The 27,527-nt window shown below is 47.1% G+C and overlaps 1 protein-coding gene across 1 annotated transcript in view; it reads left to right on the top strand.

Annotated features, from left to right (window-relative positions):
* KCNQ3 (potassium voltage-gated channel subfamily Q member 3) overlaps positions 1–27,527 on the top strand; it is a 131,738-nt gene extending 104,211 nt beyond the window's left edge. Inside the window, 14 exon segments of the mRNA XM_038760273.1 lie at positions 3,769–3,859; positions 4,945–5,071; positions 5,681–5,853; positions 6,503–6,658; positions 7,830–7,940; positions 8,864–8,959; positions 12,756–12,850; positions 13,608–13,634; positions 15,864–16,066; positions 17,661–17,763; positions 20,474–20,605; positions 21,858–21,956; positions 24,217–24,301; positions 26,502–27,527. Coding sequence (XP_038616201.1) covers positions 3,769–3,859; positions 4,945–5,071; positions 5,681–5,853; positions 6,503–6,658; positions 7,830–7,940; positions 8,864–8,959; positions 12,756–12,850; positions 13,608–13,634; positions 15,864–16,066; positions 17,661–17,763; positions 20,474–20,605; positions 21,858–21,956; positions 24,217–24,301; positions 26,502–27,263 — 2,260 coding nt within the window. The 3' untranslated portion in view covers positions 27,264–27,527.

The following is a 27,527-nucleotide window of genomic DNA, read 5'->3' as shown; positions in this document are numbered from 1 at the left end:
ATTGAATGAATGAATGAATTTGGGAGGGTACAATAAAAATAAGGGATGCAATCCCAGACCTCAAGGACTTTACAGCCAAAGAGGGGAGTACATAGTTATTTAGAGTTAGGAGGAAAAAAAGAATAGATGGGTGAATAGAAGAGTGCTATCATCTAGACTGTGAGCCCACCTTCTAGACTGTGAGCCCACTGTTGGGTAGGGACCGTCTCTATATGTTGCCAACTTGTACTTCCCAAGCGCTTAGTACAGTGCTCTGCACACAGTAAGCGCTCAATAAATAAGATTGAATGAATGAATGTCTCATTTCTCCTAAGTGCTTGCTGCGGTGTTGTGCACACAGTAAACCCTCATTAAATACCATCGATGGATAAATGCGTAGTGAGTGTAAGTTTAATATATACAATGGTGCTGTAGTTGGTTTTTGTTGCATTGGTGTGGAGGTGGCAGTTCGTGCTGGGGAGATGAAAAATGAGGGCCAGGGTAGGACTAGTGAAGAGGGCAGGTAAGTTAGTGGAAAGTCTGGAAGGCAAAGGTCAGAAGATAATACTACTACACTACTACCACTACTACTAAAAGTTTTGGTATTTAAGTGCCTACTGTCTGCCAGGTACTGTACTTAGTGCTGGGGTAGATACAAAATAATTGTGCTGGACACAATCTCTGTCCGTCACCCCTGAGTCCAGCCGCCCCCCTCCAGGGGCAGCAGTGGTGGGGACAACACATCTGTTGCTGAACTGTACTTTCCAAGCACTCAGTCCAGTGCTCTGCTCTCCATAAGCGCTCAATACATTGACATTTGTCAGCTGTGTGACTTTGGGTATGTCACTTGACTTCTCTGTGCCTCAGTTCCCTCATCTGTAAAATGGGGATTAAGACTGTGAGCCCCCGTGGGACAACCTGATCACCTTGTATCCTCCCCAGCGCTTAGAACAGTGCTTTGCACATAGGAAGCGCTTAACAAATGCTATTATTATTATTATTATCAGGAGCCGTGGGCCGAAGATCCTCAGCCTGGGGGTCTGGAGGAACTTGATACCTCTTCTGACCAGTCTCCTGGCCTCTTACTGATTTCAGCTATTTGCCGTCTGTCTATAGGGGAGGGAGGAGAGGCAGGGAGGAGAAATCTCCTGGGGGTCACACTCATTAGAAACTGCTGTTTCGCTTCGCTGGTACTGGACCAGGGGACCAAGAGGAGTGTGAATGGCTGGCTCCTGTCAGGAGTAATGTTGGTTTGTTTGATCTTCCCAGGAGTATCTGGGTGGGGGGGTCTATCGGCAGTGCTGTTTGTTTGTTCTACTTTTCTGTGGCTTTGGGTTGGGCCCAAATGTGATGTGAAAAATCAGGAAGAGCAGCGGGGGCCGCCCATCCTCTATATTACGTCCTTCAATTCCCCCAGTCTATCTGGATTCGTTATGACCAGTGCCCAGGGAAAGCTGTCGGAGGGAAATCTCCACTTTCCTGGCTGGCGGAAGGCCCCCGGCCATGAAGGTGAAGGTTTCTTCTCATCAAAAACAAACAAGAAACTTGGATGAAAAAAGACCCTCAAAGAAAATGCAGTACTTTTCCTTTGACACGTCTTTTCCAGAAAGACCTTTGGTCGGGGCTGAGCCCATTTCCCTTAAATCTGATTTTAAGAAAATATCACCCAGAGCTCAGTAACGAGAGGTAGAATAGAATCTTTCTTCCAGAGACCTGAATAAGGTCCAGGACAGGCACAGACAGTCCATTATTACTGTGAAGGGCCGAAGGATTAAATGTTAGACTGTAAGCTTTTTGAGAGCAGGGACTGTGTCTACTAACTCGTACTCACAAGCACTCTATATAGTGCTATAAGTACACAGTGGACGCTCAATAAATACAATTGATACAGATGGAAGGATTCTAGAAGGGGCAAGCATCTCAACAGAGGATGCAGAAGGTCTTCTAGAACTTGTACTCCTACAATACATTGTATTAATCGCCTCTCCATTTTCTACAACTTGTTTTTCTTGTATTCAGGGGGAGCTGGAAGTGGGCTTGTTGGGTGATGTAAGGAATGAGGTTCTTCGACTTGGGCATTTCAGCATATTTACCAACTCTGTAGTGTTTACTCTCCCGAGTTCTTTGTACAGTTCCCTGTACAGTAAATGTGCTCGATAAGTACCATTGATTTTTGTTTTTAATGGTTTTTGTGGGCAGGAAACACTTCTACCAACCCTGTTATGTTGTACTCTCCCAAGAGTTTACTACAGTGCTCTTCCAAGCACTGAGTACAGTGCTCTGCACATAGTGAGTGCTTAATAAATATGATTAAGCTCTTACTGTGTGCAAAGCAGCATGGCTCAGTGGAAAGAGCTTGGGCTTGGGCGTCAGAGGTCATGGGTTCAAATCCCGGCTCCGCTATTTTTCAGCTGTGTGACTTTGGGAAAGTCACCTAACTTCTCTGTGCCTGTTACCTCATCTGTAAAATGGGGAGTAAGACTGTGAACCTCACGTGGGACAACCTGATCAACCTGTATATATGTATATATGTTTGTACATATTTATTACTCTATTTTACTTGTACATATCTATTCTATTTATTTTATTTTGTTAATATGTTTGGTTTTGTTCTCTTTCTCCCCCTTCTAGACTGTGAGCCCACTGTTGGGTAGGGACTGTCTCTATATGTTGCCAACTTGTACTTCCCAAGCGCTTAGTACAGTGCTCTGCACACAGTAAGTGCTCAATAAATACAATTGATTGATTGATTGATTACCTTGTATCCTCCCCAGCGCTTAGAACGGTGCTTTGCACATAGTAAGTGCTTAACAAATGCCATCATTATTATTATTATTATTACTACTAAATGCTGGGGCAATTACAAGATAATCAGGTTGGACACAGCCCCTGCCTGCTATGGGGCTCCCAGTCTTAATCCCCATTTTAAAGATGAGGTAACAGGCACAGGGAAGACCTTGTTCCTCTGATGCCCAGGCCTGTGTTTTATACACAAGGCCACCCTGCTTCTTGTTAGATGCACTTCATGTTTCATCGACTCTGGGTAACACCGAGGCACTGTGGATATCTGGGAGAGAGTGGGAGAGTGGAAGAGAAAGGGAAAATGACGAGATCCAAGCAAAATCTTCTAGTGCATATGAACAGGAGGTGTTGAAAGGGGATTAAAAACTATTTGCTTAGAGTTTTGCTTCCCTCTCGTGGCTACAGCCAGACTCTGAGACCAGTGCTGCTCAGAGTACGATTGATGGAAACTGCGTACGCCTTTGGACTTCTTGTGGGCAGGGAACGTGTCTCCCAGTATTATATTGTATAACCCCACGCACTTAGTACAGTGCACTACACAGAGTAAGCGCTCAATAAATACCACTGGATGGATTGATTGGGTGGTCTTCGGCCTGTTTCCGTTGGCTGGTACAGATTTGGCTCTGGATGCCTTTTATTATTCGGGGTTTTTATTTATCCCTCGCTCCTCTTTGACCGCAGGATCAGTGCCTGTAAGTTTTCTGATTCATCAGGCACCAAGAAGCCATTTTTCCCTGCTGTCTCCGAGAAGGAACGGGCTTAAATTGAAGCAAGAGGACTGCAGGTTAGATCTCAGGGAGTAGACCTAATCTCTTTCAGGCCTAGAGTGTGCTCGGTCTTGTCCCAAGACAAGGGGGCAGACTTGGTAAGCACTAGAGTTCCCTTACAGTCTTCGTGTTTCCGTAACTCTCTGTCCTGTTTGCCCTGTACCTATAGAGGCCAGCCCACTGAGTCATTTCTCTACCTCTGCTTTCGTCTTCCCTCTAGATTTCTCATCGTCCTGGGCTGTCTGATCTTGGCCGTCCTGACCACTTTCAAGGAGTACGAAACGGTGTCGGGGGATTGGCTGCTCCTTCTGGTGAGTGAAAAGGGGCCATCTGAGCCCCATGCCAGAGAATAAGGCTAAGATGGTTTCCCCCGGGGTGCTGTCACCAGGGCTGCTCACGCCAATCACGAGGCTGGTAGGCCAAGAGAAGTTTCAAGGTTTCACCTAAACGGAGCATCCAGAGAGAGTCCCAAGGCTGTAGGATCAGCATGAAGGTCTTGCACCTCTTCCTTTCACCCAGTCCTCACCCTCAAATTTCACTAACAGGCACACAAACACACACATAAACACGCCCACCATTCCTAGGATTAAGGAGCTCTGCATTTACCCCTCCCAGTACAATAGGCTGACATTGTGTAACTCCAGAGTAGTTTTCACATCTGCTAAATGGGGCAGTAATGGTTGCTGCCAACTTCAGGAGGAAATTAAAGCTATTAGTGAGGGACGCCCTGTCAAGAGAATGGGTGCTACCTTATGTTGTAGAGAAGCAGTATGGTCTAGTGGATAGAGCATCTACTCTGGGAGTCTGAAGGACCGGGCTTCTAATTCCAGCCCCACCACCTGTCAGCTGGATGACCTTGGGCAAGTTGCTTAGCTTCTGTGTGCCTCAGTTCCCTCAACTATAAAATGGGAATTAAGACTGGGAGTCCCATGTGGGACACGGACCGTGTCCAACCTGATTATCTCGTATCTATCCCAGCGGGTAAAACAGAGCCTGGCACAGAGAAAGCACTTAAAAATACCATAAAAAATAAAGATTTTATTAAGTGCTTACTGTGTTCAGAGTGCTGAACTAAGCTTCTTGAGGACAAGGGTTTTGTGTAGTTACTCTGCCATACTCTCTGTAGGGCTTGGAACTATGCCATGTATACAAGAAGCACTTAGTACCATTGTTTGATTGTGATGGACAATGGAAAGCACCGTTTCATCCATGTTGAGGGCAGCAACCAGAGCAGAAGCTCCTTGTGGTCAGGGATGCATGACACAGTAAATAGCACAACCATTGCAAGAAGACACCAGTCATTAGTAGAAGTAGGAGGATGGGTGAAGGGGCTCCCTGAGCCGAGGGTCTAATTCTACCAAGCTAATGGCTCCTCTCTGTCTGCTTCTCTGCACAGGAGACGTTTGCCATTTTCATATTTGGCGCAGAGTTTGCCTTGAGGATCTGGGCAGCGGGCTGCTGCTGTCGGTATAAAGGATGGAGGGGAAGGCTGAAGTTTGCAAGAAAGCCTTTGTGCATGTTGGGTAAGCATGAAGTGTTCCTCTGAGCCTCCAGAACATGAGCCTAGGAGTCAGAAGGACTTGGGTTCTAATCCCGGCTCCTCCACTTGTCTGCTATGTGACCTTAGGCAAGTCACTTCACTTCCCAGGGCCTCAGTTACCTCATCCGTAAAATGGAGATTGACTAGTAGTTGCATGTGGGACATGGACTGTGTCCAACCCGATTTGCTTGAACCCACTCCAGTGCTTAGTACAGTATCTGGCACATAGTAAGTGCTTAAATACCACATTTATTATTTTTGTTATTATTATTAATGGCCCTCTCCCTTTGCTCTGAAGGCAGCTCTGAGTCTACGGACCACAGGTCCCACCATATATCACTTAGGGAATTTTACTTATCACTTAGGGAATTAGGGAATTTTAGCCAGGGACCTTCCTCGTTTGCCTAGATTTGCCCCCTCAGCGATGGAGCCAGGCTAGAGCCCCGAATCGTCCCACTGACTGCAGCCCTGGAACCACTGGATTCTTCCTCTCCGCTCACCTGGAGTTGGAGAACTCAGGCCAACCCAGGCATCCTATGCCCCCGCAACTTCCTCTGACGTACCCTGTGTCCCTCTCCCTCCCACCCGGCAGATATCTTCGTGCTGATCGCTTCTGTGCCGGTGGTGGCCGTGGGGAATCAGGGCAACGTGCTGGCCACTTCGCTCCGGAGCCTGCGTTTCCTGCAGATCCTGCGCATGCTTCGCATGGACAGGAGGGGTGGCACCTGGAAGCTCCTCGGCTCTGCCATCTGTGCCCACAGCAAAGTAAGTGAGGGACTTTTCGGGGGCTGAGATCCGGTCTACCAACTCAGTCGCTTCAGATCATTGAGGGCAGGGAATATGTCTGTTTACTGTTCTATCGGACTCTCCCAAGAGCATAGTACAGTGCTCTGCACACAGTAAGCACTCAGTAAATCCGATTGACTGACAAGTGTGGTACTCGACTCACAGTCAACAACAGATACCCAATCAGTAGTGGAAAGGGCACGGGCTTGAAAGTCAGAGGACCTAGGTTCTAATTCTGGCTCTGCCAGTTGCCTGGTCTATGACCTTGGGCAAGTCACTTAACTTCTTGGTGCCTCAGTTTCCTCATATGTAAAATGGGGATTAAGTATCTGTTCTTCCTCCCCTTTAGACTGTGAGCCCCATATGGGACAGGGACTGGGTCCAACCTGATTATCTTGCCTCTACCCCAGCGCTTAGTACAGTTCCTGACACATAGTAAGCATTTTACAAATTCCACAACCATTTGGTGAATAAGGAATAGGGAGTCCCTTTCTCTCCACCATGATGTTTTCCCTCTTTGATCCCGGGCTGCCCTACCCCTTGGGGTGTGTGGTGATCCCTACCCTGTAGAACTCCTGTGACCTCCATCCCTTTCATTCCCTCTCTTGTCCATTGATTCCTTCCCCAGGAACTCATCACTGCCTGGTACATCGGGTTCCTGACCCTCATCCTCTCCTCCTTCCTCGTCTACCTGGTGGAGAAAGACGTCCCGGAGACCGACGCCGATGGATTCGAGGCCAAAGAAGAGTTCGAGACCTATGCAGATGCACTGTGGTGGGGGCTGGTCAGTCACTACCGGAATGGCCCCTCTGGGATTGACCTCAGTGTGTGGGGGCCGGCTCCGGCGGGGAGCAAGTGGCTTCTGGAAACAGATGGGGCCGTGATTGGGGAATGGAATGGAAGCAGATAGGGGAATGGCATCAGAGCCCCGGCTAGTTGCTAGGCTACTGCAGCAGCTGTATAAAACCACGGCCATCCACTTCTGAAAACTCCATATGGCTTTAAGGAGCAGACAGCCCCCTGAAAGGCCATCAGGGCTCCTGGCTCCTAATGTATGGAGGGTTTGGGTGTGTGTTGGGGGGGATCCCTTGTGGCCCTCTGTGGGAGCTGGGCACCTCTCAGTTCTCCCTTCACACACACACACACACACACACACACACACACACACACACACGCACACACGCACGCACGCACGCACCACCACCCCCCGCCCCTCCTTCATTGTCTGGGGTATCTTCTCTTTCACATCCCCAAAGTGTCGCCATTTCCACAACCCCTACCAAGGTCCTCCCTTGATCTTCCTGGAGATCTCCAATCAATCAATCAATCAATCAATCGTATTTATTGAGCGCTTACTGTGTGCAGAGCACTGTACTAAGCGCTTGGGAAGTACAAGCTGGCAACATAGAGAGACAGTCCCTACCCAACAGCGGGCTCACAGTCTAGAAGGGGGAGACAGAGAACAAAACCAAACATACTAACAAAATAAAATAAATAGAATAGATATGTGCAAGTAAAGTAAATAAATAAATAGAGTAATAAATATGTACAAACGTATATACATATATACAGGTGCTGTGGGGAAGGGAAGGAGGTAAGATGCGGGTGATGGAGAGGGGGACGAGGGGGAGAGGAAGGAAGGGGCTCAGTCTAGGAAGGCCTCCTGGAGGAGGTGAGCTCTCAGTGGGGCCTTGAAGGGAGGAAGAGAGCTAGCTTGGCGGATGGGCAGAGGGAGGGCATTCCATCATCATCATCATCATCAATCTCCACCTCCCAGTTTGGAAACAGGGAACTACAGGATCTTTCTTTTGGGATGCCTTTCACCTGAAGGACATAGAGGCCTAGCTTCCCAGCCCCCAGAGGGCCTGAGCTGGGTGATGGGGCTCCATCCAGATGGAGCCACGCCTCGTCAGTCTCATCCACCCGGGAGAGTGACTGAGCTCTTCTTTCCGCAGATTACTTTGGCCACTATTGGTTACGGTGACAAGACTCCCAAAACCTGGGAGGGCCGTCTGATCGCTGCTACGTTTTCCCTCATTGGGGTATCGTTTTTTGCTCTTCCAGCTGTAAGTACAATTCAAGGAACACACACCTATTGTTTCATGAAAGTCCACTCCTTTTTAGGCCACACCCCCATCCCAGCTTCCCACAGCAGAGCTTCCCTCTGGGCAGTTAGTCAGTTGTATTTATTGAGTGCTTATTGTGTACAGTGCACTGTACTAAGTGCTGGGGAGAGTACAACACAACAGACATATCCCCTGGCCACAATGAGCTTACTCTACTGTTGCAACCTCGAGGGCAGAGATCCTGTCTTCTGACTCCATGCTCCCAAGTGCTTAGTGCAGTGCCCTGCACACAGTAAGTGCTCAATAAATACCACTGACTGATTGACAGGGGGGATTTAATGTTTGGGAGCATCATTTGGGAAACGTTTATAAATGCAGGGAGGTCTCACAATGGTTTTAATTGATATCTTGAAACGTCACCCATTCCCTTAAATGGTTACTTTAAAGGGGAGTGTCAGAAACTTTCATTGCACAGTCTCTGTTCTGTTATGGACATTATCACTGTCCCAGTCCCTGGTGTGGCACAAGAGGATTGGAGATCCAGGATGGCTTGGGTTGAAGTTTGGCTCATGGGATATAGAATTGTCTTTTTTAAAAATTACTGTATTTGTTAAGCACTTCTGTGTATGTGCCAGGCACCATACTAAGCTTACATCTACCTAATCAGGTTGGACGCAGTCCCTGTCCTTCAAGGATTTCACAGTCTTGACCCCCATTTATACATGAGGCAACTGAGGCAAAGAGAAATGAAGTGACTTGTCCAAGGTCAAACATCAGCCAAATGGCGGGGCCGGGATTAGAACCCAGGGCTTCTTACCCCCAGGCCCGGGCTCTTAATTCTTTGGAGGGTTAGTGCACTATCCTGTGGGTGGCCTCTCCCATGGAGCAGCGTCTGATGGCTCTTCCTGTCACCTCTGTTTCAGGGGATCCTCGGGTCAGGGCTGGCTCTGAAGGTCCAAGAACAGCATCGGCAGAAGCATTTTGAAAAGCGAAGGAAGCCAGCAGCGGAACTTATACAGGTTTGATTTCCCCTTTCTAAATCAGGAAGAAGAGGTCGTGCTGGTGGCCATTGAGCTGGACACCTGTGGCCCGATTCCAGGGGGTTCCTGGCAGGGGCTGGTTGGTACCCCCCACATGGATGCTGATCCATCCCCCTCCTACCTCACCTCCCTTCTCTCTTTCTCCAGCCCAGCCCACACCTTCCACTCCTCTACTGCCGCTAACCTCCTCACTTTACCTCGTTCTCGCCTGTCCCGCCATCGACCTCCGGCCCACATCCTCCCCCTGGCCTGGAATGCCCTGCCTCCACACATCCGCCAAGCTAGCTCTCTTCCTCCCTTCAAAGCCCTACTGAGAGCTCACCTCCTCCAAGAGGCCTTCCCAGACTGATCCCCCTTTTTCCTGTCCTCCTCCCATCCCCCCCGCCCTACCTCCTTCCCTTCCCCACAACACCTGTGTATATGTTTGTACAGATTTATTACTCTATTTATTTTACTTGTACATATTTACAATTCTATTTATTTTGTTAATGATGTGCATTTAGCTTTAATTCCATTTGTTCTGATGACTTGACACCTGTCCACATGTTTTGTTTTGTTGTCTGTCTCCCACTTCTAGACTGTGAGCCCGTTGTTGGGTAGGGACCGTCTCTATATGTTGCCGACTTGTACTTCCCAAGCGCTTAGTACAGTGCTCTGCATACAGTAAGCGCTCAATAAATACCCTTGAATGAATGAATGAATGATATAAAATCTTGGCTCTCTAGTTCAATTTCCAGCTGGCTTGGGAATTCTGCTTTTCTCCCTAGTAACTTTCCCAAAACCTAGTCCCCTAAAGACTTCCCAAGAAGGACAGAACACCCACTGTTCAAAATGTTTTCCTGAGATAGTAATTTCATTCTCACCTAGCCACAGACTGCCTGGCTTCTGATTCATTCATTCATTCAATCAATCGTATTTACTCAGCCCTTACTTTTTCAGAGCACTATACTAAGCACTTGGGAGAGTACAACAAGAAACAGACACATTCCCTGCCAACAATGAGCTTAAAGTCTAGAGGCATGACTGATAACATCTCCGTAAGGGAAGCTATTTCATCCAAGCCTCCAGTACCAACTTCTGCACAAAGCAGGCATCCACAGCAGGCTGTGCACAAAATAGGCGTCCAGTACTGAACTCTGCACTCAGTAGGCATCCAGTACCAGCCTCTTCAAACAGGAGGCGTCCAGTACCGGGCCCTGCACACAGGAGGTGCCTAGTACACATTTTTATGATATGTATTCTGCACTGACTGTGCAGAGCACTGTACTAAGCACTTGGAAGATGACAATAGAATTAGAAGACATGATCAGTCAATCAATGGCATCTATTGTGTGCTTATTGGGTGCAGAACACTGTACTAAGCACTCCAGAGGGTACAACAGAGTTGACGTGGTCCCTGCTCTCAACGACCTTACAGTCTAGAGGAAAAGACAGCACTCGATGTAAATAAATGAATTAGGGATCTGTACATAAGTACTGTGGGGCTGATCCTCATCCTCAAGGAGCTTTCAAGTGTATTTTAAGAATTTAGGAGAGGTTGGGGTCACCATGAGGACAAAGGGTCACCAGGAAGCGCTCATCCCATTGAAAGCTACAGGTGAAGAGGCTTTGAAAACCTGGAAACCTGCAGAATCCCAAGCTGAGAAACAACGGTGGGACTGATTTTAAGTCCTGGAGGAGGGAGGATCCATAAACCCCGGCCTCCATCTCTCCAGAGTCCAAGAGATTTGCCAAGAAAACTCTAACTATCATTGGGCCTATGATTTCCAATCTCAAACTAGCTGTGGGCATGCGCCAGGGTTCAGGTGAATGGAGGTGCCCACTCTGCCATCCATTAAAGTAATGAAGCATTTAGCACGTTATCTTGACCCTACATTTTCCATTCACTTCTCTGCGAGACGTTAAGTATCCTCCCAACCAAAGCTGCGGAGACTTGGGCTACATGCCTCCTTGTCTTTCGTTCTTGTGGCAGGATATTTAGAGCCTTTGAAAATGAAGCCCATGGAGTTTAGAAACCAAAGAGAGGCTTGTGAAAGGGTGGCAGAGAAGCTGAAAGATGTCACCCCTTCGGATGAGAAAGCTTTTTAGGCAAAGTTGTTGCCGAGAAGAAGATGAAGGATTGGTTAATGTCAAGGACGTGTTGACACAAAGAGCAAATTAAGTGACTGTTCCAATGAGCAAGGGCTATTTGGCGGAAAAATCAAGAGGTGCTATCAGGAACTATGGTAGTGCTGCTATGAGAAACAGCTTGGCCTTATGGAAAGAGGCTGGGTGTGGGAGTCAAAGGACCTGGGTTCTAATCCTGTCTCCACCACTTGCATGCTTTGTGATGTTAGGCAGTTCACTTGACTTCTCTGTGCCTCAGTTACCTCATCTGTAAAATGTGGATTAAAACTGTGAGCCTCATGTGGAATATGGGGTAAGAGAAGCGTCAGGGCTCAGTGGAAAGAGCATGGGCTAGGGAACCAGAGGTCATGGGTTCTAATCCTGGCTCCGCCACTTGTCAGCTGTGTGACTTTGGGCAAGTCACTTAACTTCTCTGGGCCTCAGTTACCTCATCTGTAAAATGGGGATTAAGACTGTGAGCCCCACGTGGGACAACCTGATCACCTTCTGTCCCCCCCAGCACTTAGAACAGTGATTTGCACTTAGTAAGCGCTGAACAAATGCCATCATTATTATTATTATATGGACCATATCCAACTTGGTCACCTTGTATCTACCCCAGCAAGGGCTTAACAAATACCAAAATCAAAACAAAAAACACCCTTCAAAACCCCTGAGACAAGGAAGAAAAATTGTAGGGAGGAAAAGAGTCCTTAGTTGTATTTGATGATCTTGTCTACTACATGATCCAAGAATGAAATACATGGCATCAGTTGATTAATCAATAGCCTTTATTGAGCACTTACTGTACTAAACACTTGGGAGATGACAGTGCATTACAGCTCATAGTCCTGATTCCTGTCCTCATGAATTTTACAATCTAGGAGGGTGGCAGATGACAATCTCGTACTCTCTGATGACTGGCCAGGTGAAACTTAAGGCAGCAAGTTTCACTGCACAGGAACCACCAGGGAAAGATTTGGGAATGCAGCAAGCAGATAGGATCCCGAGTGGATTAGAAGTGGTGAGGACCTTGGTCCTCACATTTTGGACTGAAAACTGGAGAAGTTGTTAGAGCAATCCTGGGACTGAACTTTATTTTAAGGAATGTCTGGTTTTTATCAGCCCCAGGTGTCTCCCACAGCTCAGGTCTGGTGGAGGAGCCCACTGAGAAGCAGAATGGCTGGTGGAAAGAGCACAGGCCTGGGTGTCAGAAGACCTGGGTTCTCTTCCCAGCTCCGTCACTTGTCTGCTATGTGAACTTGGGCAACTCACTTCTTTGTGCCTCAATTATCTCATCTGTAAAATGGAGATTGACTGAGCATCCCATGTGGTATATGGGCTGTGTCCAACCTGATTAACTTGTATCTACCCTAGTGCCTGCAACGTAATAAGCAATTAACAAATATTTTTTTAAAAAAATCCACCAAGTTAAAGATGGGCTCAACAAGCAGCTGAGAGTGGTGCAGAATTTAGCATGATCATTGCTTTTAGTGGTGTGATCCTGGAGCTTATCACCATGACAAACTCATCAGAGTGCTGACCTGCTATCCATCAAAACCCAAACCTTTGGGTCTCAGGGTCACATTCCAGTCCCTGAGAATTGCTGGGAAATCATCAGGATGGACCTACCCTAATTTTTCCTCCCCCTCCCTTCTCTGCTTTTCAGGCTGCATGGAGATATTACGCTACTAATCCCAACAGGCTCGATCTCGTAGCCACCTGGAGGTTTTATGAATCGATCGTGTCTTTTCCATACTTCAGGTAGGTATACTCTCTCCTTTCATTGTGTGCTGTTGAACAGATTCTTGGTTGACCTTCCGAAAGCTTCCTGGTTACTGGGGCGATTGGAATTACCAGTAGCACGGGGAACTGGGCCCATCTGGTTTCTTCCATCATAGTGACAAGGGAGAAGACAAAGCAGGGACACATGATTCAATTGGGCAAGAAGTACATCGGGTTCAAATCCTGCAAGTGGGGTTGGATTTTATGAGGAGAAGCAGCTTGGCCTGGTGAGAAGCAGTGCTGCCTAGTGGATAGAGAATAAGGGCTTGGGAGTCAGCAGGACCTGGGTTCTAATCCTGGTTCCGCCACTTGCCTGCTGATATTATCCCCATTTTATAGATGAGGAAACTGAAGCCCGAAAAGGTTGTGACTTGCCCAAAGCCTCACACACAGCAGGAAAATGGGAGAGTTGGGACTCTAAGCTAGGTCTTCAGACTCACAGTTGGGTGCTTTCCCCACTCTACCATGCCAACTTTATCCCTACACTTCCCCTGACCCCTTCAAAAACAGGATACTTGATCTACCCTGCAATTGAATGACGGTGTAAAAGTAATTCCCATTCATCGTTTCCCCAGGAAACAGTCCCTTTCTTCTCCTCACACTCTCCCTCCTCCCTGCTTTAAAGGAAGTGATGGATGGGATTGACTTTGAGAGCAGTAGAAGGTGCCACAAACCCTGGCATTCGATTCTAATGTGGATTTTCTCTTTTTTCCCTTTCTGCTGCTTCGATGGACAGAAAGGAGCAGTTGGAGGCTGCAGCCAGGTGTGTGTTTCTGAGTTCTCTACAGTTTCCATAGGTGAACTGTCAAGAGGAATGAACGGTTGAGCCCAGTGGGAAATGCTTCGCCTGACACCAACTTGCATGGTCACTGAGACCTTCGTTTGGGGCGGGGGCCGTCTGCATTCAGCAGAAGGACCCCTCCTCTACCAGGGTGGATTGAGGCTGGCTGAGCTGTCTAGGGCCTCCCAGAGCTGTGTCTAAAAGGAGACAGAAAAAACTTAAACAAAACACACATGACCACAAGCATACCCTGACATGCATAGATGCACCTCACCACCACACACACACTTTGCAGCAGATATGTTCCCCCGACAACACCAAAAGCTTTGTGGCAAACTCCAGTTTGGCAAGCGGGGTGGTGTTTTTACTGGGCTTTGGAAAGGAAGGTGGTCATGAGGCCAGAGAGATTTGCTCCTCTTCAATAAATAGGGTTGCTATAGGAGCCCTATAGGAGAAAGGAACAGAGTTGGGAAGCGCTGCCCAAGGCGCAAGCCAGAAGACAGTCCTAACTTGGGCAGCTTGGTACTGGGCAATTGACATGTGCGCGTATTGCTCGTAAGGGAGATTCTCTGATGAATGGGACTGGATGACGTTTTCTGGGGGAGTGTTTGTATTTGGGTGGGTGTGATGAGGCATGTATTGGCCTTCGAACTGGCAGCTCTTCACCCAGAAGGCATACTAGAAGGGTTGTGTAGATACTATAGCTGAGGGACTAGAGTTCTGCCCCTGTTTGTGGACCTAGAGTTCTTCAATCTGCAGCTTTCACGTGCTCTGTCTCACCAGAAGCATTGTGTAGTGTTGCTGGGTGGGGGCAAGGGATTGGGATAGCGAGGACCACACCAGAGAGAAATCAGTCTGACAGAGGGGATAAGCCAGTGTCCAGAGGACAAACTCTCCTGCTTGACCTAAAATGGGGAGATTAGTCATTGTCGGAAAGGATTTGGGATCATTTTCTTGACACTAACTGGGTGCCAAGCACTACTAAGCCCTGGGGTAGATCAAGGAAAATCAGATCAGTCACAGTCCCCATCCCACACAGGGCTCGCCATTTAAGAGGGAGAGGCAGGTATTTGATCCCCATTTTACAGAGGAATTGAGTAACTGTCCCAAGGTCACTTAGCAGGTTAGTGGCAGATCTGGGACTGGAATCTAGAGCTCCTGACTCCCAGCCCCAGGCTCTATCCATTGGGCAACACTGAAGGGTGATGGAATGTGGTAGTTTCCCTCTCCTTCTTCGTCAACTCACCCCAAAAAGTTCAGGGTCCAGGCAACAAAGTTGTCCAGCCAGATGCCTGGTGGGGTAGAATCCTCCTGCCTTTCAGAAATTCAGAGGAGAAAATGTACCTGGGTCTTTCAGCATCTGTAAAGAGAACAGGATATTGCTCCTCAGAACAAGTTCTGGTAGTTTAAGTGCATAAAATGACTTTTTCCAGGCAAAGCCTAGTCAGAGGGCTCAATAGCCTTTTATTCTCCTTTTAATTCCTGTCCTTTTTTTTTCCATTAAGTGGAATCAACACAGAACAATGGACGGGATGAGGAGGTTGTGCCAGTGTTTCTCTTCCCTAGCAGTTTGTGAAGAACATTTTTTATTAGTTTTCCATGTCCTCACTAGGACCTCTGCCTTATTTCTAGATCCAGGCCATTGGGAGTTTTGGTTTGGCAGGTGGTTTTTGGTGGTGACGTATCGAATTAATTACCCCGGGGGGGCATCTGGGAAAACACCCCTCAGCTTTGCCCTCAAACTACCTTGTTCCAGACTCTGCAAGTTCTTCAGCCAAGCTGACAGAACCATAGTCAAGAAAGGCTCCCAAGTTGGCTGTGTTTGCTGTCAGGAGAGACCCAGACTCTCCCTGCTCCCAGGTCCCCTAAGACATGTCACCCATGTCACCCAGAATAATCCAGAATTCCCCATCTGCCATTTTCGGGAAGATTATCTGGAGAACTATTTGTGGAAGACAGCCTCGGTGATGGAAATATCTCATTGGGTTTTTCAAACACCAATTAACAGACCCTTCCTGTCAGTCCCTTCAAAAGGATTTGCATCTGAACGAATGAATACCCACCCAGGGAGAGTTGGTGACTTTTGGCCTGCTGAGTGGCCCCACTTAGAACACCAGGCCCCTAGAAAAGAAGCATTAAATCGGGATAAAAGTGAACTTGTGAGCATCTGCACTGAAGGAGGAACATTGATGACTTCTGCTTGTTTTGTAGCCAAAAGCTGGGTCTCTTGGATCGGGTTCGACTTTCTAATCCTCGTGGTTCCAATACTAAAGGAAAGCTATTTACCCCTCTGAATGTAGATGCCATTGAAGAAAGCCCTTCTAAAGAGCCAAAGAATGTTGGCTTGAATAATAAGGAACGTTTTCGCACAGCATTCCGTATGAAGGCCTATGCATTTTGGCAAAGCTCTGAAGGTAGGGTGGTCATTTCGCTGGTTCTCTCTCTTCCCAGCTCTGCTTCCTTTTTTCCCTCCACCTCTATGGAACCCTCTCCCCAACTGTTAACATTATTGCTACATTGGTGGGAGAAATCTGAAGCCTACTGTAGTGGTGGTGGTATTTCTTGAGCACCCACTGAATGTAACGCACAGTACAAAGCATTTGTCCCAAAACAGCAGAAGCATGACACCCCATACCTGCTGACAAGTAGCTCGCTCTCTACTCTGAAAGTCTTCAGTCCATCAGTCATATTTATTGAGCACTTACCGTGTCCAAAGCACTGTATTAAGAGCTTGGGAGACTACAATGCAACAGAGTTGGTAGGCATAATCCCTGCCCACATTGATTTTACAGTATAGTGGGAACGCTGTTTCTGAATCAAGAATCTGGATGAGTGTAAACTTTCAAACATTGGTCAGGCAGAGTTGGAGCATTTATTGAGCATCTACTTGGTGTTGTACACTGCACCAGATACTTGGGAAATTAAGAATAGAGACGTGACACTTCCCTGAACAGAAGTTGCCCACACCCCACTGGAGAATCCGATACTTCAGTCCCTCTAGACTGTAAGCTTGTTGTTGGCAGGAAAAGTATCAACCAACTCCATTATATTGTACTCTCCCAAGCTATTAGTACAGAGCTCTACACAAAGTAACTGCTCAGTAAATACCATTGATTGATTATCTGGTTCTTTTCTTTCATCAGGTTGGTTTTCTGTCACTCATGGGGGCAGGAAATGAGGTGGGCTGTGAACAGCAGCTTCTTGTCCTTTCAGTTCTCCAACAACCTGGGGGCGGGGGGAGTTCTCTCCCAGTGAACCTCGCATTAAGGAAAGTTTGTTTTATAATTCCTGCACCTTGACTAGGGCTCTGAGCAAATATGTGGACATTGTATCGCATGCTATTCAGGTAAATGTGTATTGTCTTCTGGGAGTTGGAATGGAATATCCTCCGTGGGTGCCATTTTGCCTTTTGTCTTCGAGGGAAATGGGGACCAGCCCTCATTGTTTTATGATCCATCCTCGGCTTCTTGGTGCTTGGATATGGTCAGCTGCGGGATCAAGATGAAGGGGGATTGGCATTGGAGACAAACAAAATCTGCCACCTTAGGGTGGTGGAAGATGTTCCCATTTTAGGCCTTACCCACTGCCAGACCATATTCTTTGGCTACTGACATTTTCCTTTTAGCTGTTTTGGTTTCCCTTTTCCAATGACCCACACCTCTTTCATGGGTCTTGTTGCTGGGAAACAATAGCCCTCTTCATTGAAAATAATGGCTCTGGAGTCCAAATAACTCCAAAGTTCCTCCTGTCCACTCACAGCTTGACCTGGGCAGCCCCGGTTGCTTCTCCAAATCCCGCCTCACCCTCCCACCTCCAGCCTCAGTCTCCCACGCCAGATGGTTCCTAAAACTCTGACCGGGAGCGTCAATACAACTGTGGCAGTATCAGCATATTGGAGAAGAAATTGGGGGATACTGGGAGAATGCTACCATTTCCAGTAGCTAGTTGCACGTGGCTTAATGGTGACACCCAGAGATGGCTTTTAAATGCTTGTGTCTTATTTTCTAGATGCTGGAACAGGGGACCCTCTGACTGAAGAGAGGGGCTACAGTAATGAGTTTCTCATTGAAGACATGATCCCCACTCTGAAGTCTGCAATCAGAGCTGTCAGGTGTGACTCTCTTTGACAACATTTTCCTCCAGCAAACAACCACCAGACTGGCTTCTTGGCTGAGCAAATAGAAAGATGAGATGATTGTGAGGGTTTCCATGCAGGGGATGGGATAACTTCCTAGTTATCACAGCTCTAGTGATAATAATATCATATGATAATGTGATAATATAATAATAGTGATAATAATAATTGTAGTATTTGTTAATTGCTTACTATGTGCCATGCACTGTACTAAGCGCTGGGACGGATACAAGCAAATTGAGTTAGACCCAGTTCCTGTTCCATGTGGGTCTCACAGTCTCAATCCCCATTTTACAGATGAAGTAACTGAAGCACAGAGAAGTAAAGTGACTTGTCTATGGTCACACAGCAGGTCAGTGGTGTAGCTGGGATTAGAACCCATGACCTTTTCACCTCCAGGCCCATGCTTTATGCTCTGTGCCATACTGCTTTAAGAAGTATCTCCACTCTCTCCTTTAGGGATAATCAATCAATCAATCATATTTATTGAGCGCTTACTGTATGCAGAGCACTGTACTAAGCGCTTGGGAAGTACAAGTTGGCAACATATAGAGACAGTCCCTACCCAACAGTGGGCTCACAGTCTAAAAGGGGGAGACAGAGAACAAAACCAAACATACTAACAAAATAAAATAAATAGAATAGATATATAAAGTAAAATAAATAAGGATTGGGATGTCAGAAGGTAATAGTGGTGGTACTTATTGAGCACCCATTAGGCCTGGAAGTAAAAGGATCTGGGTTCTGATCCTAGCTCCTCTAGTTGCCTGGGGTGTGACTTTGAGCAACTCACTTTACTTCTCTGTGCTTCAGTTTCCTCAACTGTAAAATGGGGATTCAAAACCCGTTCTCCCTCCTACTTTGATTGTAAGCGCCATGTGGGACAGGGAATGTGTCCGATCTGGTTAACTTGCATCCCCAATGCCCAAAGCAGCACTTGGCACCTAGTGCTTAGCAAGTATCATAAAAAATGTGCTGGAGAAGTGCAAAATAAAGCGAATCAATTCTTGTTCTCAAGGAGCTTCCACTTTCCAAATGGTCACCAACCCCAAACTGATCTGCCCCCAACAATTAAGCTCTCCTACTGAGAGCTCACCTCTTCCAGGAAGTCTTCCCAGATTGAGCCCCCTTTTTCCTCTCCTCCTCCCCATGCCCCCCGCCCTACCTCCTTCCCCACCCCACAGCACCTATATATGTGTTTGTACAGATTTATTACTCTATTTTACTTGTACATATTTACTATTCTATTTATTTTGTTAATGATGTGCATCTAGCTTTACTTCTATTTATTCTGATGACTTGACGCCTGTCCACATGTTTTGTTGTCTGTCTCCCCCTTCTTTCATTCATTCATTCAATCGTATTTATTGAGCCCTTACTGTGTGCAGAGCACTGTACTAAGCGTTTGAGAAGTACAAGTCGGCAACATATAGAGACGGTCCCTACCCAACAGTGGGCACACAGTCTAGAAGGGGGAGACAGACAACAAAACATATTAACAAAATAAAATAAATAGAATAGTAAATATGTACAAGTAAAATAAATAGAGTAATATTTACTCTAGACTGTGAGCCCGTTGTTGGGTAGGGACCATCTCTATATGTTGCCAACTTGTACTTTCCAAGCGCTTAGTCCAGTGCTCTGCACACAGTAAGTGCTCAATAAATACCATTGAATGAATGAATGAAGTAACCCCCAACCTAGTACATCTCATTTTGCTTGGAATTGGAAAGGCTACACCACTCTCTTTATGCCTGTCTCACTCTCCGTGAGCCTATCTCTGATCAATCAGTTATTGAAATAAACTATTTGAGACTCAGCAGCCCTGTGGGGAGTAAGTCAAATTGTCTTCTCTCTTCCTGTCAAGTTGCCTTCCTCCTCTCCCTGGAGGGGGAAGGCATCAAAGTTGTCACGGTATGGCGTTGAAGCAGCATGGCCTGGTGGAAAGAGCCCGGGCGTCAGAGGACTTGGCTTCTAATTCCAGCTCTGCCACGTGCCTGCTGTGTGACTTCATCCAAATCACTTCACTTCTCTGTGCCTTAGTTTCCTCATCTGCAGAATGGAGAATCACTATCTGTTAGACTGTGGAGCCCCATCTGGGACCTGATTATCTTGTATCGACCCCAGCCCAATACAGAGCTCAGTACATACTAAGCGCTTAACAAATACCATTAAAATTATTATTATCCCAGCCCAAGGGAGACTGTTTCTTTGGTGGCCTGGTGATAAACAGCGTGGCTCAGCGTGGTGATCTTGGTGGTGAGGTGAAGCAGCGTGGCTCAGTGGAAAGAGCACAGGCTTTGGAGTTAGAGGTCATGGGTTCAAACCCCGGCTCCACCAATTGTCAGCTGTGTGACTTTGGGCAAGTCACTTGACAGCTCTGTGCCTCAGTTACCTCATCTGTAAAATGGGGATGAAGACTGTGAGCCCCCCGAGGTACAAACCTGATCACCTTGTAACCTCTCCAGCATTAAGAACAGTGCTTTGCACATAGTAAGCACTTAATAAATGTCATTATTATTATTATTATTATTATTATTAATAATAATAATAATAAACATACCTTGGCCAGAGAAGCAACGTCACCACTCTGCCTGCCTGTTATCTCTGATCCTGCCTATCACTGAGCACTGTTTCCTCGGGTGAGTGGACCGAAACCAGCTAATGACACCCGATTCCTCCGCAGGATCCTGCAATTTCGTCTCTATAAAAAGAAGTTCAAGGAGACATTGAGGCCTTATGATGTGAAGGATGTGATAGAGCAATATTCAGCGGGGCATCTCGATATGCTTTCCAGAATCAAATACCTTCAGACAAGGTAAAGGGGCGATGCGGAAGGCAGGCACGATGGGGGACTGTGAGACAAGAGATTTGGATAATTAGAATCTGCAGTTAATCTGAGCACCTCACCTAGGCCAGTGGTTTCACTGAAAATGCCACTCGTTATTCATCCTTGTGTGGGGAACTTGCTAGATCCCCGTAGATTTTGTTTGTAAGTAGAAGCTGTTTCTGCTTACGGAGTGCTTACTGTGTGCAGAGCACTGTACTAAGTTCTTGGGAGAGTTCAATATAACAATCAATCAATCAATCGTATTTATTGAGCGCTTACTGTGTGCAGAGCACTGTACTAAGCACTTGGGAAGTACAAATTGGCAACATATAGAGACAGTCCCTACCCAACAGTGGGCTCACAGTCTAAAAGAAACATAACAAGGGAGAGTTCAATATAACAAACATATTCCCTGACCTGGTACTGTGGAGATGTTGGAAAATGGAGGGTAGAAGAAGAGTGTGTTTGGATTATTCTGGGGGAGAAAAATACAGACTCTAGCTCTCTCTGTAGAATATATTTACACTCAATCCTTTATTCTTAGTTTTATTTCTATTGACCAGATGCACCGTGTTTTATATTCTCAGTTATATAGCTCTAGTTTTCTATTCTGGTTAGTGAAAGCACAGCAGCGAAAACCACTTAGCATGTTTAACGTGTCCGGAAATGGCCCACCCCATCTCACCTAGAGGTGAGAGGGGAATCTATTGCCCTATGAGTAGCTTGTCTCGGTCTTCTGCCCCTATCCTGGGAGCACATGAAGAACTTGGAGGTGATGAGAGCACGAAGCAGATGTGTAATTGTGGATGAATGACTCTTCCACCCAATGGGGTCCAGGAGCTGGGGGCAGGAGTGGCAGCTGAAATGGAGCTGGACCCTTCACTCGATGTTTTAAAATGCCAGATTCGTACTGCTGCGAGGGAATCTTAAAATTTGCCCGAAACAGCTCCCAAGACCGTATGTCTGGTGGAAAAGGTCAATGCTGAGATTGGCTTCAAGGTAAATCGATGGATAAGGTGTTTACTGAGGGCACTTATCCCTCTCTGACTTTGCCTTCCCTGTCTATTTTTCTCATTCACAATAAGACTATTTTTTTCCAGGGTAAAATATAGTACATTTTGCTCCGTCACCTGTATCCATATCCTTTCTGAGCTGAAATAGAAAGTCAGGCATTCATTGATTTCACATCAAAACCTGCTTGGCGGGTAGTTTTATTTTCTTGCTCGGTCTTCTCTTTCAGAGTAGATATGATTTTTACCCCAGGACCTCCATCCACCCCAAAACACAAGAAGTTCCAGAAGGGCGGAGCTTTCTCATATCCTCCTCAACAGTCTCCCAGGTGTGCCATTTCCTAATTTATTACTTTGTCTGCAGTTGTTGAGGCAAAGAGCACAGCTCTGTAGGTCTGAAGTCCTGGGTTGTAGTCTCAGCCCTGCCCTGGTCAATCAATCAATCAAACATATTTATCACATGCTTACTGTGTGCAGAGCACTGTACTACGTGCTTGGGGAGAGTACAGTATAACAGAGTTGGTAGACATGTTTCCTGCCCACATTGAGCTTACAGTCTAGAGGGGTCTGCTGTGTGACCACGGGCAAATCACTTAACCTCCCTGGGACTCAGTTTCCTTACCTGTGAAATGGAGATAAGTTCCCTCCTCTCCCTCCCTCCCTCCCTCTTGGCCTGTGAGCCCTGAATGGGGCAGAGACTGGTCTGATTTGATTATCTTATACCTGCCCCAGTGCTTAGCATAGAGTAAATGTGTAATGAGCATTTACTGGAATATAAAGGATGAGATCACCAGCCCGATTCTCCATACGTCTCTGCATCTCGCTTCCGATATTTTTTCGTTTGGGGGATTGGCTGGTAGTACTGGAGGTAACAGTATGGCAGGGCCTTATTTTGAAAAGTTGGAGTAACAGTACTACAGGCCTTAAATACACACCCAGGTTTAGCTGCCCTTCACATTTACAGATGATGCTACTGACAAGTGATTTCCCTTCCCCATCATTGACCATCTTGGGAGCCTACTGCAGCAGAGCAGTGTCTTGGGCTCTTGGGAGCATCCAATAAAAGCAGAAGTCCCAGTGCCTATCCTGATCCTCACTATGATCATGTGTACCCTTTAAGAAGCAGAGTGGCCTAGTAGATAGAGCCCAGTCCTGGGAGTCAGGATGTGGGTTCGAATCCCTGCTGTGTTGCTTGTCTGCTGTGTGACCTTAGGCAAGTCACTTAACTTCTCTCTGCCTCAGTTACCTCACCTAGCAAGCATTAAGACTGTAAACTCTATGTTTCGGCTAGGAACTGTGTCAGACCCAATTTGATGCCTACCCCAGTGTTTAATGCAGTATCTGGCACATAGTAAGTGCTTTACAAATAGTACAATTGTTATTATTCTTATTATCATTTTCATTATTAACATTATTTAAGGGCTTACAAAGACAAAGTGAGAGTTGTTTCCTTTATTCCCTGACTGGTCGGTGAATTTCTTTTCATGGGTGGCAGGATTGCTCAGGAATAATGTGACTGGCCAGAAGGAGCCCTGGTCTGGCTGCTTCAGGAGAGATACATTCACAGTTAGGTGGGAAAAATAATAGCGCTTACTGGAAGCTCAACTAGACCCAAGCACTAACATTCAGAGCTGGCCAAGAGATGCGGCCAGGTAGAGGGCCCAGAGCCAATGACCTACTCAGGCTGACCTCACTTTGGCTTCACTTTAGCCATCTCATCCTGACAGTCATTTCTAGAGTGAACAAGGAATTTAGCCCCCCTCCCGTCCCCTTCCCGTCTGAGACAAGAAGTGCCTATGGATTGTGTGGTCAGCAATGACTAAGGCTGGTGATTATGAGTTTTCGGGGAAGGGGAGGATAAGGAATTTAAAAGTTCTGTTTGTATTTGAGGAAACCTGCCCAACCGTTCAGATGACGTGCCGGTTTGGTTACGCTTTTGAGTGAAGCACTCACTATTTGCTAAGGACTGGGTTAGGTGCAAGATAATCTGTTCAGATCCAGTCCCTGTCTCCCATGGGGCTCCCTGTCCAAGAGGGAAGGAGATCAGGTGTCTTATTCCCAATTTACAGAGGACGAAACCCAAGTCCAGAGAGATGAAAATGACTTGGCCAAGGTCACACACGAGACCAGTGACAGAGCTGGGACAAGAACTTGGGTTTCATGACTCTCAGTCTCATGCTTTTTCCACTAGGACTGCCCCAATTTTACAGACACGATTATCCAGCATGTAAGGTTGGTGGGAGAACTGAAAATGAATGAGGAATCTCTTTGGGAAATAAATGCTCTGTAAAACTCCGTGCATTAACACAGCAGTGGACACACCTGCACAAAAGCAGGAAAGAGTGAAGGATCCAGGACTGTGCATCTCAGACAAGTGAAAGGGGGGCAGTGGTTCAGAGATGTTTCAATTTCTCTACCCAATCAATCAATCCATGGTATTCGATGAGCACCTATTGTGTGCAGAGCACTGTACTAAGCACTAGGGAGAGTACAATAGAGTTGGTAGACACAATCCCTGCCCCCAAGCAACTTATAGTCTACTGACCAATGGACTATGCAAAGCTCATGGCATTTCTGGCTCTCTTGTAGAAATGATCCATATGTAGCCAAAGCGACTGCATCTGAAACTGAAGACCAAAGCATGATGGGAAAGTTTGTTAAAGTTGAAAGGCAGGTAGGTTCTGGACCAATTTGAAGCAACAACGCTGATGTTGGCATGTTCTCTTTCCACATCACCTACTCCTTTCCTTGAGGCGACGCTCTTCCCAATTCTACACAGACTCGGTGACCCCACCGACTCCATCCGAGGGAGTAGTGAGCTGAGTTGTTTTCCGAATGTCCTTGCTTCACCTTAAGCAAATCATCTTTCCACTTCTGCTGCCTTTCTGCCTGGTTCTAACTTGTTCTGTCTCTCAGCTCTCCCTCCTGGTATGAAAGGGGTGTGAGAGGGCAGGCACTTGTCTGCTCCGTGACCTTGGGCAAGTCTTTTAACTTCTCCGTGCCTCAGCTACCTCATCTAGAAAAATGGGAATTAACTAAGTAAAGTGGACAGTGAATCGGGCCGCTCGGTGACAAGCAGAAAGTCAGGGCGAATGGGGCTCTGGACACTCAAAGCAAGAAGGTCCTTTGGTCATTGGAGATAATGCCAATTTGGTGCACCAACCAGACATTATATTCAGCTAAGTCAGGTATGTAATAATAATAGTGTTGATTTTGCACTTACTGTGTGCAGAGCACTATACTAAGCACTGCATTTCTGGTGCAAAGCTCATGCTCGGTTGAGGATGGCTCTGTCTAGCCTCCTAAGGAATCCAATTTATACATACTTGAGATTGGGTCTGGTTTGCAAATTGCTGGCTAAATGATTTGAATATAGACGGGCCTGGGAGATCCTGGAATTAAATCCCTATGTCTCATTCCCTTGGCTGGTACTTTTTCTCCAAGCAAATAATCAAAATGATGACAATTCATTTATTCAATGTTTAGGCACTGATGCTGCAGAAAAACTTGATGGGAGTCCTGGGTACTTGATGTATCCAACAGAGGATCCAGAATCAATTAATCAGTATTTACTGATGCCACCATGTGCAGAACACTGTACTAAACAATTGGAAGCATACTGTAGTTCAGTGGAGAGGTTTGGTAGAAAGTGTCAGGGAAGACATGAGCGGAACACTAAGGGAAGAGAGAGGAAGAATCCTCAGGGTGGGAGGGTGACCCAGCAGGATATCTGGGGGAATTCCATGGAGATGTTGGAGAACATTTGGGAATGTCAGCACAAACATCTTGTGCGTTATGCTTTTCTAGGAGAAACTCTCATGCTTTTTGAATAATTCATAGAGCCTGTCTTGGCCCAAATCTGGCTAAATCCCAACCTCTTCAAAACTAAAAGGCAGGGGGATGGACTGGATGACGTCTCAAAGTCCCTTTGAGCCTAATAATTCTCTGAAAAGTAAGTCTTATAAAGTGCAAGAGCTTGGGCCTGGGAATCTGGAGACCAGGTTCTAGTCTCAGCTCAACTGTGTGACTTTGGGAAAATCTCTCAACCTCTCTGGGCCTCTATTTTCTGTTCTGTAAAATGGGGATGAAATCCCTGCTCTTTCTCCTTCTTAGACCTTCTTGTCTGATCTGGTTACTGGGTGTCTCCCCCAGCACTAGGCCATATTAAGAAATAAATAAGTACCAGGATGCACTAACTTGGCTGTCATCGGGATCCCCAGAATCAATCGATCAGTCGTATTTATTGAGCGCTTACTGGGTGCAGAGCACTGTACTAAGCGCTTGGGAAGTACAAGTTGGCAACATATAGAGATAGTCCCTACCCAACAGTGGGCTCACAGTCTAAAAGGGGGAGACAGACAACAAAACCAAACATACCAACACAATAAAATGAATAGAATAAATATGTACAAGTAAAATAAATAAATAGAGTAATAAATATGTACAAACATATATACATATATACAGGTGCTGTGAGGAAGGGAAGGAGGTAAGATGTGGGGATGGAGGGGGGACGAGGGGGAGAGGAGGGAAGGGTCTCAGTCTGGGAAGGCCTCCGGGAGGAGGTGAGCTCTCAGCAGGGCCTTGAAGGGAGGAAGAGAGCTAGCTTGGCAGATGGGCAGAGGGAGGGCATTCCAGGCCCGGGGGAGGACGTGGGCCCGGGGTCGATGGCGGGACAGGCGAGAACGAGGTACAATGAGGAGATTAGCGGCAGAGGAGCGGAGGGTGCAGGGTGGGATGTAGAAGGAGAGAAGGGAGGTGAGGTAGGAGGGGGCGAGGTGATGGACAGCCTTGAAGCCCAGGGTGAGGAGTTTCTGCCTGATGCGCAGAATCCTCAAACAAGGATTCAGTCAGCGTCTCTTTCGGTGTTTCAGGTGCACGACATGGGGAAGAAACTGGATTTTCTGGTTGACATGCACATGCAGCACACGGAACAGCTCCAGGTGCAAGTCACGGATTTCTTCCCCTCCCGAGAGACAGTCTTCCCGGCCGAGGTGGCGAAGAGGGACGAGAACAGGTACTCTGAATTGAAATCCATCATGTACAACTATTCCGGCACATGCGCCCATGACACCCCCTTTAACTGCCACCAGGTGCCCATCAACAAAGTCAGGCCCTATGGCTTCTTTGCCCATGACCCGGTGACCTTTGCCCATGACCACGTGACCTTGTCACTGAGTGGGCGCAGGTCTGGCAAGCTGCAGACCGCCCCCTCCTCCGCTGCGTACGCAGAAAGGCCCACAGTCTTGCCCATCCTGACTCTCCTCGACTCCCGGGCCGGTTACCCCTCCCAGCCCGAGTTGCCCAGCCCCTACTCGGACAGGATATCGCCCCGACAGAGGCGGAGGCAGAGACCCAGTCTGACCAGAGACAGCGACACCCCACTGTCTCTGCTCTCCGTCAACCACGAGGAACTTGCACGTTCACCAAGTGGCTTCAGCATCTCCCAGGAAAGAGACGATTACCTCTTTGGCCCCAGCGGGGGATCGAGCTGGATGAGGGAGAAACGATACCTGGCCGAAGGCGAGACGGACACGGACACTGACCCCTTCACTCCCAGCGGCTCCATGCCTCTGTCCTCCACGGGGGATGGGGTTTCTGACTCCGTATGGACCCCTTCCAACAAGCCCATATAAAGGGGGTCACTGGCTGGCCTTTCTCTCTGCTGTAAACACACTTTGTATAGCCCACTTAGTCTTGCCCCCAAAGCTTACTAGTTCAGACGCCAATGGCTGCATTCGATGCATGGTATATTAGTGGTGATCACGGCGACATTTCATGGGAATTTACGAATGTGGTTTTTTTTTTTTTCATGCCACCGAAACTAAGCCATTTAGTTTTGGGCATGGCTTGCATGACTTTACGCTATATAAATGGTACAGCTGATTTCTTCTATGATA

Source organism: Tachyglossus aculeatus, chromosome 18, assembly GCF_015852505.1.
Source record: "Tachyglossus aculeatus isolate mTacAcu1 chromosome 18, mTacAcu1.pri, whole genome shotgun sequence".
Taxonomy (NCBI): Eukaryota; Metazoa; Chordata; class Mammalia; order Monotremata; family Tachyglossidae; genus Tachyglossus; species Tachyglossus aculeatus.
This window is presented reverse-complemented; position numbering and strand designations above follow the sequence as displayed.